We start from the raw sequence: 17560 nt of genomic DNA, 5'->3' as shown, positions 1-17560 counted from the left end.
AATATAAAACAATTGTTTTCTGTTATTTTTGATGAAAATAAATTAATTCTTTCAATTTGTAGTCGCGCTTGTATATATGTTTAAGTTGAATCCATCAACATCACACAAAACTGCCATATTTTATCATAGAATCTTGACTATAAGAATATTTTTTATAAATCTCCCCCCCACCCCTGCTCTTTTAATTTAATTGGCCCAAAATAGATGTACACTACCATAACATACAAAATTTTTCTGCAATTTCAACTGATTACACTTCACAGAATAAAAATGTCTTTAAAAATGGGGCAATTACCCCCAAACTTAATCCCAGCCTTTCCTTTGTGATATGGAACATTGTGGTATAATTTCAGAGAGATCCATACACTAACACACAAGTAATTGTGCAGACACTAGAAAATGCTTGTATTTGGCCCCTTTTTGGTCCCTTATTTTTAAACTGTTGGTACCATAACCCCCAAAATAAATCCTGACCTTCCTTTTATCGTAATGAACCTTCTTGTAAAATTTTATATAGATCCAATTGTCTAAATTGTTATTGTCTGTAAACCCAAAAATGTCTGTGGTCTTATAAAAACTAAATTAATTATAACAGGATCTGCCCTTCAATATCAATAATGCAATTCAAAGGTCTTTTAAAATGAAGACTATATTTTTTAATACATTTTTAAGAATACAATTTATCTTCATGCTACACAACTGAGAGAAAAACAAGTTCAAAAGTGCAAATGACAAAAAAAACAGTAAAACCAGTTTGGTGTTGCCTTTACAATGAAGCATCAGTACATAACCAAAAGATTTAATAAACTCAACGTTATTCCCTATTTGATAAAAACAATCATGCACCATTCATCCTAACCTGCAATTGCATGTTTAATTCCAAAACTTATTAAATATTGATATACCCACAATAATGCAGATTCAAAATATTATCAAATATAAAAAAATAATTTCAATTGACATTTCAAACAGTAAATGTAATGTTGCAATGATTCATAGATTTCATTATTCATTAAAGATTCAAATACTTTTTAAACTTTAAATAAGCTGATACTATAGGCATACTGGAAGAAGAGAATGTGTTCCTGCTATTGCCATCAGTAAAGGAAGGTCTCCTCTTTCAAACCTGAAATAGATACATTACTTATATTATACAAAAAATAAAACTATTTTGGAAACTCGATATGAATAAATTTTGAATAAAATGCTAGAGGTCAATCATAAACAGTTGGGGCAAGTATAGACACAACATGCATGTGCCTCAGGGTGTATTTAGATACTACAGAGTGTGAAAATATACGTAGATACTATCCTCATTCTTAGTCCAAATCTAGCAAATTAAAGAGAAATTTTACCACAAAGTGTAATGTGAAAGCAATGTTATATTTTTTTAAAATCATTAATTGAATTTTGTAAATTTGACATATTTTTAACAGGGTGTGGGGTACAACCTCTGGTAGAACCCTACAGGTAGTCAAATATAAGCTGTTTTAGTCCAGAGACAGAGAAATTGGAATGGGAAGAATTTGACGCTCATTGTTGTAAGAGTTACATCATAGACGGTGTGACGTCAACGTGGGTCTTTTGCCTAGGTCAGTAGTCCTATTCTTTGACAATTTGCCAGCAAAGTAACACATTTTTCTAAAATGAGTGCAAATCATTGACATGATAAGATAAAATCCTTAGTTAATTAAATATTTAATTACAGACATCATGGATTATCAACAGAATTCGACATTTCACAAGGAACAATCATGGAGCTAAGATAAACATGCATGAAGTTCCCCAGTGTAATGGGTAGCAAAATCCAGGTATATGGGTTTTGTAACGACGTGCATTAACCAATCAAAATCAAAGAAATATACTAAGTTTAGGTTAATATAAGTTATCTACTTTTGTATCCATGTCTACGGATATGAATGTAGATAACAAATTTATCCCCTGTCTTAGTCTAAATGTCGCGATTTTTGGAGAAATTCAACCACAAAGTTTAAAGTGAAAGTAACGGTTTTTTGATTTTTTAAATATCTTTTATTGAAATTTGGGATTTTGACATATTTTTAACAGGGTGTAGGGTACAACCTTTGGTAGAACCTGTCAGGAGCCTCTGGCCTTTGTTAGTCTTGTATTGTTTTTAATTTTAGTTTCTTGTGTACAATTTGGAGTTTAGTATGGCATACATTATCCCTGAACTAGTATATATATTTGTTAAGGGGCCAGATGAATGACACCTCCGGGTGCAGGAATTATCACAGCAATGAAGACCTGTTGGTGACCTCCTACTGTTGTCAGTTCTATGGTCGGGTTGTTGTCTCTTTGACACATTCCCAATTTCCATTCTCAATTTTAAATATAAGACGTTTTTAATCTAAAGACAGAGAAAGCGAAATTTGTCGAATATGGCGCTCAAAGTTGTGAGAGTTACATCATAGACGGTGTGAGTGCAAATAATAGACATAATAAGAAAAAAAATCGTTAGTATATTTTAAGTATCTAATTATACAGACATCATAGATAATATACAGGATTCGATATTTCATATTAAAGGAACAACCATGGAACTAAGGAAAACGCGCATGAATTTTCCCGATGCAATGGGTAGCAACGTCCGGGGATATGGGTTAGCAACACTCAGGGGCTATGGGTTTTGTAACGACGTGCATTAACCAATCAAAATCCCAGAAATATATTAAGCCAGGGATAAATGTATTTAAAATGTCATGACAACAACAAATGAACAGCTGCGCTATACGCCCGTCACTTTTTCAAAGAATAAAATTCAAAAACTTCTTAATATCAGAAATTCATGTAAAACAATAGGGAGCTTAGTCTATAGATATGAACAATTCATCAAAGTTTCATGAAAACTGCTGAAAACATGGTACAAAAAACTGGAATATCCCCCCTTTTTTTAATGAATAAAACCCCATAACTCTACAATCTCAAATTTATAAAAATCGAAAGGGAGCTTGTACAATGTTGTAGATATATACAATTCACCAAAGTTTCATGCAAATTGGTTAAAGCGTTTTTGAGTTACTGTCGGACATGTTGACAATGGAAAGCAGACAACTGCATACAATAATACGTCTGTTAACAGGCATATAAAAATGCTTATTTGGCCCCTTTTTTTGCCCCTAATCCCTAAACTATTGGGACCATAACCTCTTAAATTAATCCCAACCTTCCTTTTGTTGTCATAAACCTTATGTTTAAATTTCATAGATTTCTATTTACTTATACTAAACTTATTGTGCTAAAACCAAATGTCTATGGACAATGACAGTGACGACAACAATTTGATACCAATATATGACCACAATTTTTTTTGTGGTTGTATAAATCTGCAAAATTTCCTTAAAATTACCAATTCAGGGACAGCAACCAAACAATGGGTTGTTTGATTCATGTGAAAATTTCAGGGCAGATAGATCTTAACCTGAAGAACATTTTATTTCCATGCCAGATTTGTTCTAAATGCTTTTGCTTCAGAGATATAAGCTGGTTGACATTCGACACATTTTTTAAACTAGATTCCCTAGTGATGATTGTGGCCAAGTTTGGTTAAATTTGGCTTAGTAGTTTAAGAGGAGAAGATTTTTGTAAAAGTTAATGACGGACGACGGATGCCAGCTGAGAAAAGCTCACTTGGCCAGTTGAGCTAAAAACAGAACAGAATCTTACCCCAACACATGTGTTAAATCATGAACACTGCATTTTTTAGAACCATCTGTAGTAATATCCTTTAGATATTCTGCTAACATTTTACTTTTAAAGTAAATTTCCTGCAGTCTATCTTCTAAATGCATCAGACACTGCAAATGAAAGTACTTATTTATTAAACACAAAATCTTTGGTCAATATCTATAGCTAGTTTTTGGGGCCATAATAAGAACAGATTTTAATTGTTCATGATATTTTATGTAAAAGTGAAATGAAGGTATATTTATCTACACTTACACTAACATAAAATATGCTTTTGGCCAAGGATATTTTTAAGACTGCTTGATATACTTTTCTTTTAAAGATTAAATTTATCCATATAAATTTTTCTTACTTTTAATCAAAACCATTTTAATCCTCATATCTTAATTAATTTTCAAAAAAAATTATCTTTATTTAACTTACAAATTCTGGACTCATTTTAAGTTTCCATAATTGTAGGACGGCTTCTATTAAGTTACAGACTAGTTGTGATGCTACAACTGGCTGAGGTGATTTCTCTGGGAATAAACTACTATTTATTTCTACAGTCCTGTTAAAAAGAAAGTCTTAAAATAGAAAATGACATACATAATCATGGCTAAAATTAATATTCCTTAGTCAACATTTTTTAAAATAGTAACTTCTACAAATAAATTGACAGCTAATAATTAACCTGAAGACAATACATTTCTTTAAACATAATTTAAAAGCAGTGTAAGGGAGGTAATTCACACATATAATTTGTACTATTTTTTAATTTTCTATTAACCAGGAAACCCTAGTTTTCCGCTAATTCCTTTACAGTGTGAGCCATAACCCCCCAAAGCCAATCCTAACCATCCCTTTGTGGTATGGAATTTGTGGAATAATCTTAGAGAGATCAATACACTTAACGTAGATACAAGTATCTTGTCTTAGGGAGGGATAAATTCTACTTTGTAAAGAATCACTCTGATTCAAACAAAAAATTCTCTGAAACTGATATTATCAAGATGCTTGATTTCTTGATTGACAACTTATTTGTTACATTCGGAGGACGTGTTTTTCAACAGACTGTCGGCATTCCAATGGGAACAAACTGTGCCCCTCTACTCGCCGACTTGTTTCTTTATTATTATGAGGCTGACTTCATGCAGGAACTTCTTAGGAAGAAAGATAAGAAGTTAGCAATATTCTTTAACTCTACTTTCCGCTATATAGATGATGTTCTTTCACTAAACAATTCAAAATTTGGTGACTATGTGGAACACATCTATCCAATCGAACTAGAGATAAAGGATACTACAGATACAGTTAAGTCGGCTTCATATCTTGACTTACATCTAGAAATTGACAATGAGGGTCGGTTGAAAACAAAACTTTACGACAAAAGAGATGATTTCAGCTTTCCAATTGTGAACTTTCCATTTCTAAGTAGCAACATTCCAGCAGCACCTGCATACGGGGTATATATCTCCCAATTGATACGATATTCCCGTGCTTGCATTTCCTATCATGATTTTCTTGATAGAGGTTTGCTGCTCACAAGGAAGCTATTAAACCAAGAGTTCCAAATGGTGAAGTTGAAATCATCCCTTCGTAAATTTTACGGACGCCATCACGAGTTGGTTGACCGTTATGGAATAACCGTTTCACAAATGATATCGGATATGTTCCTTACGTCGTAACTACAATCCCCTTCCCTTTCATGAATATGACCTACCAAATTAGACTATTTACCGGATTTGTAATCACATAAGCAACACGACGGGTGCCACATGTGGAGCAGGATCTGCTTACCCTTCCGGAGCACCTGAGATCACCCCTAGTTTTTGATGGGGTTCGTGTTGTTTATTCTTTAGTTTTCTATGTTGTGTCGTGTGTACTATTGTTTTTCTGTTTGTCTTTTTCATTTTTAGCCATGGCGTTGTCAGTTTGTTTTGGATTTATGAGTTTGACTGTCCCTTTGGTATCTTTCGTCCCTCTTTTAAACACAAGTTATTGTCTGGAAACTAGAAAAATGCCTTTTTGGGCCTCTTTTTATCCCTTATTCCAAAGCCGTTAGGACCATAACCCTTGAAATAAATCCCAACCTTCCATTTGTGGTTATTAATCTTGTGTATAAATTTCATAAATTTCTATTTACTTAAACTAAAGTTTCTGTCCGGAAACCAACTGTCTTTGGATGAGGATGACAACGAGATACCAATATACGACCACAATTTTTTTTGCGGTCTAATAAAAAAAAGAGCTATTTCCCTTTGAACAGAAATCTAGTAAATTATAGGAATTTCATCAAAAATCAAATTCTAGGGAAATGGCTTTAACTGAACAAGTAGAAAAGCTAAAATCGTGAGAATCGAACTTGACTTGTAACTTGTCATGATAAAACAATTCCCTATATATCTAATCAATATATTCAAGCATGAAGAAAAAAGTCTAGAAAACTGATTTGCTGGACTGAAAAATGGACAGACAGACAGACAGACAAAGGGACAGCGTGCAAACCCATATTCCCCTTTGCCTTCATCCATAGTGGACTAAATATGGAATCTGAAGCAATATGATGTATCAAATAGTTTTGCTCTTTGTTTTTTCAACTCGGACATACCTGATTGTCAAATGTTGTTAACTTTTGCTATTGACCATTTGTAGGATTTTTTCCAAAAATTGTTTTGTCAGGGGAACAATTGCTACGTTTTTGTTTTGAAAATATCAATATCTTATCTTTTGTGTATTTTTTTGAGGAATTTATGCTTGTACATAAGAAAGACCCAAAGGTATTTGCACCTACCACAATCAACTGTTTTATGAATATTGTCCTCAAGCTTACAAATACCCCCAAGCTCCTTACTATAATTTGAGTATTAACAAGTATTTAATTAGTTAATTTTTACCACAAATACAAATTATAGACCCATTGTAAACTTTTAAAGGCCATAGAAAACAGATGTGAACAATTCAAATATAAATCTTCTCCCTTCTCTAATAAAGAGTTTAATTTAACTGGCTATCAGCCTGCTATTACACCATAAAGAAAGTAATTGCTATTTGTTTTTCAATGGCACTTACCATTTATCTGTATCAGCAACTATACCAACAGCTTCAGATATTGTTTCATCTAACACAGAATGCTAAAAAGTGGAAAAAAATGTCATTCCCATATTTATTTCATTGAAATCACTTATTCTGACTATAATGAATAATTTTTATAAAGACATCTATAACTTTTTATCCTACTTTTCTTATGTTTCAAAATAGAAAAAGAGTTGTGTTTCTTGAATTAGTACAATTTAAAAAAAAATATCTGATATCATATCTGAAAATACGAAAAAACCAAACATAATTTTTTCAAACTCACCTGAACAGATAGCTGTAAATCCTTCATCATTTTACCATTAAAACCAGATTCAGATGTACCGTGTAATACAAAGTCAGACAGGTAATGATTAGAATAACCTGCTAAAAGTGACCTGCCAAAATTCCTGTCAAATAAGTTAATACTTCTGCCTGACATCTCATCACATATGCTGGAAATATAAAATGTGTATAACAATAATATTCAGTTCGATTTAATATAAGAATGAGTTTCAAAAATATTTAAACATTAATTTAACCAAGTGCTCCACAGGGGGCAGCTTTATACCACAGCAGTGGTCGAAACCCTGAACAGTTGGGGCAAATTTGGTCACAATATTCAAGCTTGATACTGTCTGAATTTGGATGGTGATCAAATTTTTAACATAATAATGGTTTTTGTCACAAAATAAATGTGGTCAAAGATCTAACAAATCTATTGCACAATACTGTGCTATTGAATATTTCTTCTTGAAACTTTTCAAAATTCTAAATTTGAAAAATTTTGAAAAAAAAGGAACCCCCCCCCCCCCCCAACTTATTGAAACCCCCCTTGGAGCAATAGCCCTTAAACCCAATCCAATCCTTTCCTTCGTAGTATGGAACCTGTGGTGCAATTTCAGAGAGATCCATACACTTAAACACAAGTTACTGTCTGGAAACTAGAAACATGCTTCTTTTTGACCCTTTTTTGGCCCCTAATTCCTACATATTTTGGACAATTGACCCAAAAAAATATCCCATTCTCCCCTTTGTTCTATGGAACATTGGGGTACAATTTCAGAGAGATTCATACAATTACACACAAGATATTGTCTGGAAACTAGAAAAATGCTTGTTTTTGGCCCCTTTTAAGGCCCTTAATTTTTTTAATTGGGCCCCATAACCCCTAAAATGAATCCAAACCTTCTACTTGTGTTTTTAAACATTGTGGTACAATTTCAGAGTAATTGAAATATTTATACACAATTTATTATCCTGAAACTAGAAAAATGCTTGTTTTGGGCCCCTTTTTCCTTAATGGTTGGGACCTTAGTCACAACCTTCCTTTTGTGGTATTGAACCTTCTGAACAAATTTCATAAAGATCTATTCACTTAAACTAAAGTTATTGTATGGAAACCAATGTGTCTTTGGACGACGCAGACGAAGCCGACATCATACCATTATACGATCCCAAATTTTTTTTTTGCGGTCGTATAAAAATGGAATCGTGACTATTTGCCTATTTTTAGTCTTATTCTACACTGAATTATTTTCAAAACATTATATTCTTATATCCACAATATTATACATTTATCATGTTTATTTAAACAAGCATTCTGTGAGTATTGCATGGCAATACATAGTCCCCAATCAGTTAAAAATTCATTGTATTGGAACAAACTTCTAACTTGTTCTATAACTTGTCATGGTGTAAACTACATTTATATAACAAATATCAAGTCAATATCATCAAGCTCGAACAAAATTAGTGTTGAAAACTCAAAGGACCATAACTCTGAAAAAAATTATCAGACCGAAACAAAATTCGACTTGACCTGTATCTTGTCATGAAAAAACTATATACCAATAATCAAATCAATATATTCAAGAATGCAAAAAAAAGTCAGGAAAACTGTTTTGCCAGACTGACAGATGGACAGACAGACGGACAGAGTGCAAACCTAAAGTCCCCTACAACTTGGTTGGTAGTGGACTTACTGGACTATTTAATTTCGCATCACAATTTTTTATCAGATTTTTCCTGTAAACACTAAAGCTGGGACCTTTTTCCAATCTATTTTAAATGGAGGATGATATGATATAATTTCAATAAAATTTCATGTCAACAACAAAGTGTTGACTACTGCATTGGTGATAACATTTTGAGGGAAACCTCCACTAGCAGTGGCATCGAAGCAGTGGTTGTAAACAAACTCATCATAGATACAATGGAGTTGCATTTCAGGAGAGCGACCTCAGTAGATTGAATGAAATCGAGCATCAAATAAAAGAGCATTCATGTGGTTTGCTTTCTGTAACTTTTCTTTCCATTTTAAGTACATTAAATATATAGATATATAAATTATCTATGGTTAAAAAACACCAAAACTTCAAAATTGTTTTTTTTTTTTTTATAAGGTCCCCTTTAATTCGAAAATCTCTATTTTATATTTAAGGGCATTTAAATAGCAAATTTTGCAGTATTTAATTTGTTTAGGGCCAAATCTAGATAGTTCAAATTATTTGATTTAAACATCAAAATTCAGCATCCAAATTACAATGTTAACATAGCTCTAGTTTCTTTAATATATCTCCTACGGCCAACTATCTTAAAATTTCCTAAGCTTTGGTCAAGCCTTATATTCCATTAGGTCCAAGGACACAGTTATCGTCCTCTGGTTTTCGTTGTCTAGAATATAGTTCCTAGTGTAAACAGAGTATATATTCCATAACTTGCAAATTTGTTCATGCACTTTTTACCAATTTATTTTGTAAAAAAAAAAGAAAGTAAAGTAACATACAGATCTAGACTAATTGTTGATTTCGAACATACAGCTAGTGGCAATAAATCGGTTATATCTTATATGTTGCATGTGTTATAAAATTGTCATGTAAAAAGAACAGTTATTGTTTTTGGTTTGCCTGTTATATATCCCAATTTGTTTATTATGCCTGTCCCAGATTTAGGAAAGCTATGGCAACTTCAAACATGTTTAAATACGTCACATTCTTTTTGTGTCTGTTCTTAGTCAGGAGCCTGTAGTTCAGTTGTTGTCGTTGGTTCATGTCTGTCATTTTTGTTTTTTCTTAATTGTTTGGTTATAAACTTATAATTTTCTCAATTAAATTGTTTCATATTTTTCATGTCAGGGCCTTTTATAGCCACCTATACAGTATGTTTTTTTTCCTCATAGCTGAAGGCTATTCTGTTACCTATAATTGCTTACATCAACTTCATTTGAACTTTGGTGGAAAGTTGTCTCATTTGCAACCATACCACATCTCCTTATTTCAATATAACAATGTCACATGATAAATATTAATTAATGAGAGTTATTACCTTGGAATATCTATTTCTTTCAAATGCTGAATAGGGTCAGACCAATCAATATCAAAACTACCTGTTGATGATAGATGGCGCCTCCTTCCAAGCTCTGTAGGAGTAACTGACCTTTTAACACATGAAAAAGCAACATCAATTAAAAAACCAATAATCATAAGTATGTAAAGTTCAAATTGATTTTACTTTAAAAACAAATTCTCTTCCAAACAATGAAATAAGATACATTCTTGTACACCTAAGTTTCAAAATTCTTGACTATAATAAGTGACTAAATAAAATAGTTAATTTTTAGTGTATTGCAGCTGCTATTTCTGCCTTGGTTTTTAATTTATCTCAATTTCAACTCATTGAAAACCAGGTGCTCCGCAGGGTGCATTTTTATACGACCCCAGTGGTCAAACCCTGAACAGTTGGGGCAAATTTGGTCACAATATTCAAGCTTGATACTGTCTGAATTTTGATTGTGATCAAATTTTTGACATAATATAGGTTTTTGCCACAAAATAAATGTGGTTCAAGATCTAACACATCTGTTGCACAATACTGTGCAATTGAATATTTCTTATTGAAACTTTTCAAAATTTGAAATTTGAAAAATGTGAAAAAAAAAAAAAATCCTTAAAAAATGGTAAACTGAGATCCCCCCCATTTTATTGAAACCCCCCCTTGAAGCAATAACCCTTAAACTCAATCCCATGCTTTCCTTTGTATTATTGAACCTTGTAGTACGATTTCAGAGAGATCCATACACTTAAACACAAGTTATTGTAATGATCATGATGATTGTTTGGAAACTAGAAACATGCTTCTTTTTGGCCCTCAATTCCTACATATTTTGGGCAATTAACCCAAAACTTAATCCCAGCCTCCCCTTTGTTATATGGTACATTGTGGTACAATTTCAGAGAGATCCATGCAATTACACACAAGGTATTGTCTAGAAACTAGAAAAATGCTAGTTTTGGCACCTTTTTGGCCCTTAATTCCTAAACCTTGCCCCCATAACCCCTTAAATGAATCCAAACCTTCTACTTGTGATTTTAAACATTGCAGTATACCTTCAGAGCAATTGAAATACTGGTAAACAAGTTATTATCCTGAAACTAGAAAAATGCTTGTTTTGGCCCCCTTTGGGCCCCTAATTCCTAAACGGTTCGGACCATCATCCCCAAAATAAATCCCAACCTTCATTTTGTGGTATTGAACCTTCTGAAAAAATTTCATTAAGATCTATTCTCTTAAACTAAAGTTATTATCCGGAAACCAAAGTGTCTTCGGACGACGACGACGCAGACGACGACATCATACCATTATACGAACCCAAATTTTTTTGGGGGTCGTATAAAAATCTGTCAGCAAAACATTGTATGTCCAAGAGAATAGTAATCAAAGTATCAGGTTAGAAATGGCACATATAACATACCTGCATCTACCAGGTGCCAATGAGCTAGGTCTGTTTGCTTTGTGACTTTTATCTGAACTAATCTGCCTTGTAAATGATGAAATTCGTGGACGGACTCCATTTCCAATTGAATTCAACCTAGTGGCATGAATGAATTCCAACTCAGACTGACTTCCATACAAATCTTCCTTTTTGTTGGTGTCAGCAATATTTCCAGATGACTTAGAGTGCCCACAAGCCAATGGATGCTGTACCACTCGGTCTTTGATATCAACCTCATCTATTGTCTTTGTATGGATATTATCATCATCAAAATATTCGTTGAATAGGCTGTTACTGCCACCCTTCAGAAAATTATATCTGATTTGTGCTGTGGTTAATTTTGGTTTATTAGTATTTTTTTCCGAAATTTGTGAAGTAGCTTTATTATTTTCGTTAGACAATGTTTCTGACAGTAATGATTTCTTTCTTGTAACCTTGATTTCTTCTTCACTTTTTGTAGAGTTAATATTTTCACTATTACTATCACAACAATCTTTACAAGACAAAGTCAGAAAAGAATGCTTCTGTGTATCTACTACAGCTCTAGACACTAACTGAACATTTTCGACAGGAACGTTTTCTTTGATCTCAGAACCAGATAGCCTACAAGGCTTATAACATAAAGTTTCTTCAAAATTTCCACTGCTTAGAATAGAATCATAACCCTCATCTTCTGTTTGATGACCAACAGAGTCCAAACTGTCAAGCATGCTTGACATTGATATTCTTTTATTTTCGGCATGATAAAATTGACTAGAGCCCACTTTCATTTCATTTGAGCAATTTGAGGACCTATCTTTTATCTTTTTATTTTGATTTAACTGACTAGAAACTACTTTATTTCCAGTTTCATTATGAGACAAACTATTTTCATGTAAAAGATCATCATTTTCAACATAAAAAACACTCTTTCCAGTTACTGTTATAGGAAATGGTATATCAGATTCTACTGACTCCATTGATTTATTTTTTGTATTTTTATGATCTAAACTAACAGAGTGTCTTAGCTCATCTTTACTTCCCGATTCTTTGGTTCTATTTGTAATATCATTGGAACAAACACTACAAGCATCTTCATTACCAAAAGGAATAGAACAGTTTGAATTGCAGTCTTCTTTAATTGGGGTGATGTCTTGTTTTTCACTATCATCTAAATTCATATCTTCCATACACTTCATCATGGATGAAAGATCTGTGTTTTCTTGGACATCACTGCACCTTATGAAGTATGTTAGGATGTACAAAAGCTTTTTCACAAGATCTGCCTTTTTGCCTACTATCACTGTCCTAGCTAATTTTAGAGGATATCCTATTGCACCATATAAATCTCTGAAATAAAAATAAAAACATTGTCTTATTTTAAGTCTACATTAGTTTTAAGCAAGGTTAGATTCTGGTGTTGCAGATCTTAATAGTTAAATTTGGCGAAGACAATAAATTACTATTTATGTTATAAAAAAGTACTCCCTCATTTGTGGTTCATCAAAATATTCGATGTCATTTCGTACTCGTTTTTTTAAAGTTGATATATAATTGTGGAGCCAATGAGACAACTCTCCATATATATAAATAGCTTACATCACTGCAGCTTCAGTCACTGGATAGTAATACCTATATCTTACATATTGTGACTATCATAGCAGGCGAGACAAAAACTTTTTATTCTGTTTTTAAAATCATGTTTTTTTCATGTTTCTTTCACAAACTAGAGGCTCTCAAGAGCCTTGTAACCCACTTTGGTCTATATGCATATTCAACAAAAGACACTTTCCAACATTATAGTAAAGAATAGCATGAATGAATTTTGTTTTATCTTATGATCATTTAAGCCTATTTAGTTTGTCTCTATGATCATTTAAGTCTATTTAGTTTGTCTCTATCTTCATCATCTTATTTAGCTTTCCTCCAAACACAAAAGAGGGTAAAAAACATCTTATAAAGAGTAACAGTCTTTCTAATTAGCAAAATTTGACTTGTAAGTAGATCTTGTCTTGCTTATCATTTTTGATTATTTAAGTTTCTTCTATCTATCATAATTCTTAATATATAAAACAAAACGCCAAAAAAATGGTAATAAACTGTTATCACAGAGATATGTCTCGCCTTTTTGTAATTTTGATTGTGCAAATGTTGAAATCAAAATAGCAATACTTTAACATCTTACACAAGTTATGCAAATATTCAAAGTCAATGAACCATGACTGAGTAACATGGCTAAACAATCTCCACGTAAATGAGATGTGCCAATGCTAAAACAACTGCATACCAAATACTATTGACTTATTATAAGTTGTTCCCAAACCAAAATACAAAAAATAACTTGTATTACTATGTAAAAGTTTCAAAGTCCATGAAGCATGAAGAGGGGGTGGGGCTATAATCTCCATGGAAACAATACTTGCAAATGTAAATAAATTTGCATACCAAATATCATTGATTTAACATTAGCAGTTCATCTTAAACTGATCTAATCACAAACTAATACATGTAAACTAAGATAAGTTTCAAAGTCACTAGACTTTGACTGAGAGGCAAAGCCAAATATTCTCCATGGAAATGAGATGTGCCAATGCTTATACAACTGTATACCAATTAACATTGGCCTACCACTAATGGTTCCCCTTGAACTGACCTAATCACAAACTAATACATGATTATTTACAAAAGTTTTCAAAGTCAATAGACCATGACTAAAGAGGGGGAGCCAAATTATCTCCATGGAAATGATATATGCCAATGCTTATACAACTGCATACCAACTATCATTGACCTACCACTTGTTGTTCCCCATAAACTGACCTTATCACAAACTAATACATGTAAAATAAGCAAAAGTTTCGAAGTCGATAGACCATGACTGAGGGGGAAGGGCCAAATAATCTCAATGGAAATGAGATGTGCCAATGCTTATACAACTGCACACCAAATATCATTGACCTACCACTTGTTGTTCCCCATAAACTGACCTAAGCACAAACTTAAATACATGTAAAATAAGCAAAAGATTCAAAGTCGATAGACCATGACTGAGGGGGAAGGGCCAAATAATCTCTATGGAAATGAGATGTGCCCATGCTTATACAACTGCATACCAAATATGATTAACCTACCACTTGTGGTTCCCCATAAACTAGACCTTATCACAAACTAATACATTGTTGACGCCATCACCACCGCCACCGCCGGAAACAGCATACCTATGTCTCGTTTTTTGACTCTGTCAAGGTGAGACAAAAATCATTATTAAAGGGCAATAACTCCAATAAGGAGTCAGACAATTTCGGCCATTCGGTCTTAATTGAAGATCTTGTCTTGCTGATCATTTTTGTTTATTTAAGTTTCTTTCTATCTATAATAAGTTTTGAAGCTAAGAGATATATAAACTAGAGGCTCTTAAGAGCCTGTGTTGCTCACCTTGGTCTATATGCATACATGTATTAAACAAAGGACACAGATGGATTCATGACAAAATTGTGTTTTGATGATGGTGATGTGTTTGTAGATCTTACTTTACTGAACATTCTTGCTACTTACAATTTTCTCTAATAAAATTTGGCCCTTTAGTTACAGAGGAAAATATTTTGTAAAAATTTACAAAAATTTACCAAATTAATGAAAAGTGTTAAAAATTGACTATAAAAGGCAATAACTCCTTAAGGGGTCAACTGACCATTTTGGTCATGCTGACTTATTTGTAGATCTTACCCAACAACCGGTTGTCCAATTCATCTGAAAATTTCAGGGCAGATAGATATTGACTTGATAAACATTTTAACCTCTTGTCAGATTTGCTCTAAATGCTTTGGTTTCAGAGTTATAAGCCAAAATCTACATTTTAGCCCCTATGTTCTATTTTTAGCCATGGCGATTCATCTTGGTTGGTTGGCAGGGTCACCGGACACATTTTTTAAACTAGATACCCCAATGATGATTGTGGCCAATTAATTGGTTAAATTTGGCCCAGAAGTTTCAGAGGAGAATATTTTTGTAAAAGTTAACGACGATGAAGGCCGCCAAGTAATGAGAAAAGCTCACCTGGCCCTAAAAATCTACAATATAATTTTTTTTGTTCAATCTTTAATGAAAGTGAAAAATAAAATAATCATTCCCTTTAAACAGCCAGTATGGCCTGTATGGTTCAATTTTGTCAAAATAAGCTAAGAAACATTTATGATGAATTGTTCACTTACAAGTGTATAATTCAACCTCATTGAATCCATATTCATGTGAACTTCAATTTAAGCCCTTAGCTAGAGATGGAAAACACATAAATTGTTTATTTTAGACTAATTATAGTTTGGATAAATGTTTTACATTGTTGTATATCAAATGAGAATTTAAGTCAAATCGGTGAACATGAATTTGACAGCAATTTTGCATCAAACGGCAAATAATAAGAAGTCAACTGATGATTTGAAACCCATGTTGTCCTGATAATTTTTGCAATTTATAGTTTCTTTCTATCTATTGAAGTTTTCAAGATAAAAGGCAACCAGATGCTCCGCAGGGCGCAGCTTTATACGACCGCAGAGGTTGAACCCTGAACGGTTGGGGCAAGTATGGACACAACATTCAAGCTGGATTCAGCTCTAAATTTGGATTGTGATTAAATAGTTGACACAGCATAGGTTTCTGACACAGAATGAATGTGGTCTAATGAACTTAAAATTTTTTTTTTGCCTTTGAGCAATTCACTATGCTGTTGAATATTAATCCTCTCAAAAAAATGTTTGAAGAAATTTTCTTTTTATTTATGAAATCTGAAATGAAAAAAATTGACCCCCCAATTTTTTTTTCACATCCCCCTTTCCCTTATTTCAAAACTGATCTCAATTCAAATTTCTAATGAAGCTTGCAACAATAACTACTCATTTAAATACATCATAAAATATTAAAATGTAAAAAAAACTGCTTGTTATCACTGAATGGTAAAGATTGTTTTAATCTATCAGTTGGTAGTAAAAGTGAATATACATTATATATTGTATAAAACAATGATTTAAGTTGATTCAACTACTATTCTGGACAAAGAAAGATAACTCCAATTGAAATCCAATTGGAATTTCTTGCTATTGCACAATATTGTGCAATTAGATATTTCTTGCTATTGTGCAAGACTGTGCAATTGAAAATATTTGCTATTGCACAATACTGTGCAATTGAAGATTTCTTGCTATTGCACAATACTGTGCAATTGAAGATTTCTTGCTATTGCTGAATACTGTGCAATTGAAAATTTCTTGCTATTGCACAATACTTAATATAATAATTTTGGATCCTGATTTGGACCAACTTGAAAACTGGGCCCATAATCAAAAATCTAAGTACATGTTTAGATTCAGCATATCAAAGAGGCCAAAGAATTCAATTTTTGTTAAAATCAAACTTAGTTTAATTTTGGACCCTTTGGACTTTAATGTAGACCAATTTTAAAACGGGACCAAAAATTAAGAATCTACATACACAGTTAGATTTGGCATATCAAAGAACCCCAATTATTCAATTTTAGATGAAATCAAACAAAGTTTAATTTTGGACCCTGATTTGGACCAACTTGAAAACTGGGCCAATAATAAAAAATCTAAGTACATTTTTAGATTCAGCATATCAAGGAACCCCAAGGATTCAATTTTTGTTAAAATCAAACTAAGTTTAATTTTGGACCCTTTGGACCTTAATGTAGACCAATTTGAAAACGGGACCAAAAATTAAGAATCTACATACACAGTTAGATTCGGCATATCAAAGAACCCCAATTATTCAATTTTTGATGAAATCAAACAAAGTTTAATTTTGGACCCTTTGGCCCCTTTTTTCCTAAACTGTTGAGACCAAAACTCCCAAAATCAATACCAACCTTCCTTTTATGGTCATAAACCTTGTGTTTAAATTTCATAGATTTCAATTTACTTATACTAAAGTTATGGTGCATAAACCAAGAAAAATGCTTATTTGGATCCCTTTTTGGCCCCTAATTCCTAAACTGTTGGGACCTTAACTCCCAAAATCAATACCAACCTTCCTTTT

At 32.7% G+C, this 17560-nt stretch overlaps 1 protein-coding gene across 4 annotated transcripts in view; it reads right to left on the bottom strand.

Moving 5' to 3' along the window:
• Positions 1-633: 633 nt before the first annotated feature.
• LOC143044707 (folliculin-interacting protein 1-like) overlaps positions 634-17560 on the bottom strand; it is a 72743-nt gene continuing 55816 nt past the window's right edge. For all 4 annotated transcript variants that reach the window (XM_076216790.1, XM_076216793.1, XM_076216791.1 and 1 more), the window contains 7 exons: positions 11513-12862; positions 10087-10197; positions 7046-7214; positions 6757-6818; positions 4129-4255; positions 3685-3815; positions 634-1126 (listed from right to left, as the gene is read on the bottom strand). In XM_076216790.1, coding sequence (XP_076072905.1) covers positions 1054-1126; positions 3685-3815; positions 4129-4255; positions 6757-6818; positions 7046-7214; positions 10087-10197; positions 11513-12862 — 2023 coding nt within the window. In that variant the 3' untranslated portion in view covers positions 634-1053. The remainder of the gene's footprint in view (positions 1127-3684; positions 3816-4128; positions 4256-6756; positions 6819-7045; positions 7215-10086; positions 10198-11512; positions 12863-17560) is intronic.

Source organism: Mytilus galloprovincialis, chromosome 9 (genome assembly GCF_965363235.1).
Source record: "Mytilus galloprovincialis chromosome 9, xbMytGall1.hap1.1, whole genome shotgun sequence".
NCBI classification, from domain to species: Eukaryota; Metazoa; Mollusca; class Bivalvia; order Mytilida; family Mytilidae; genus Mytilus; species Mytilus galloprovincialis.
Note: the sequence above shows the minus strand (reverse complement) of the source record. Positions and strands in the feature narration are given on the sequence as shown.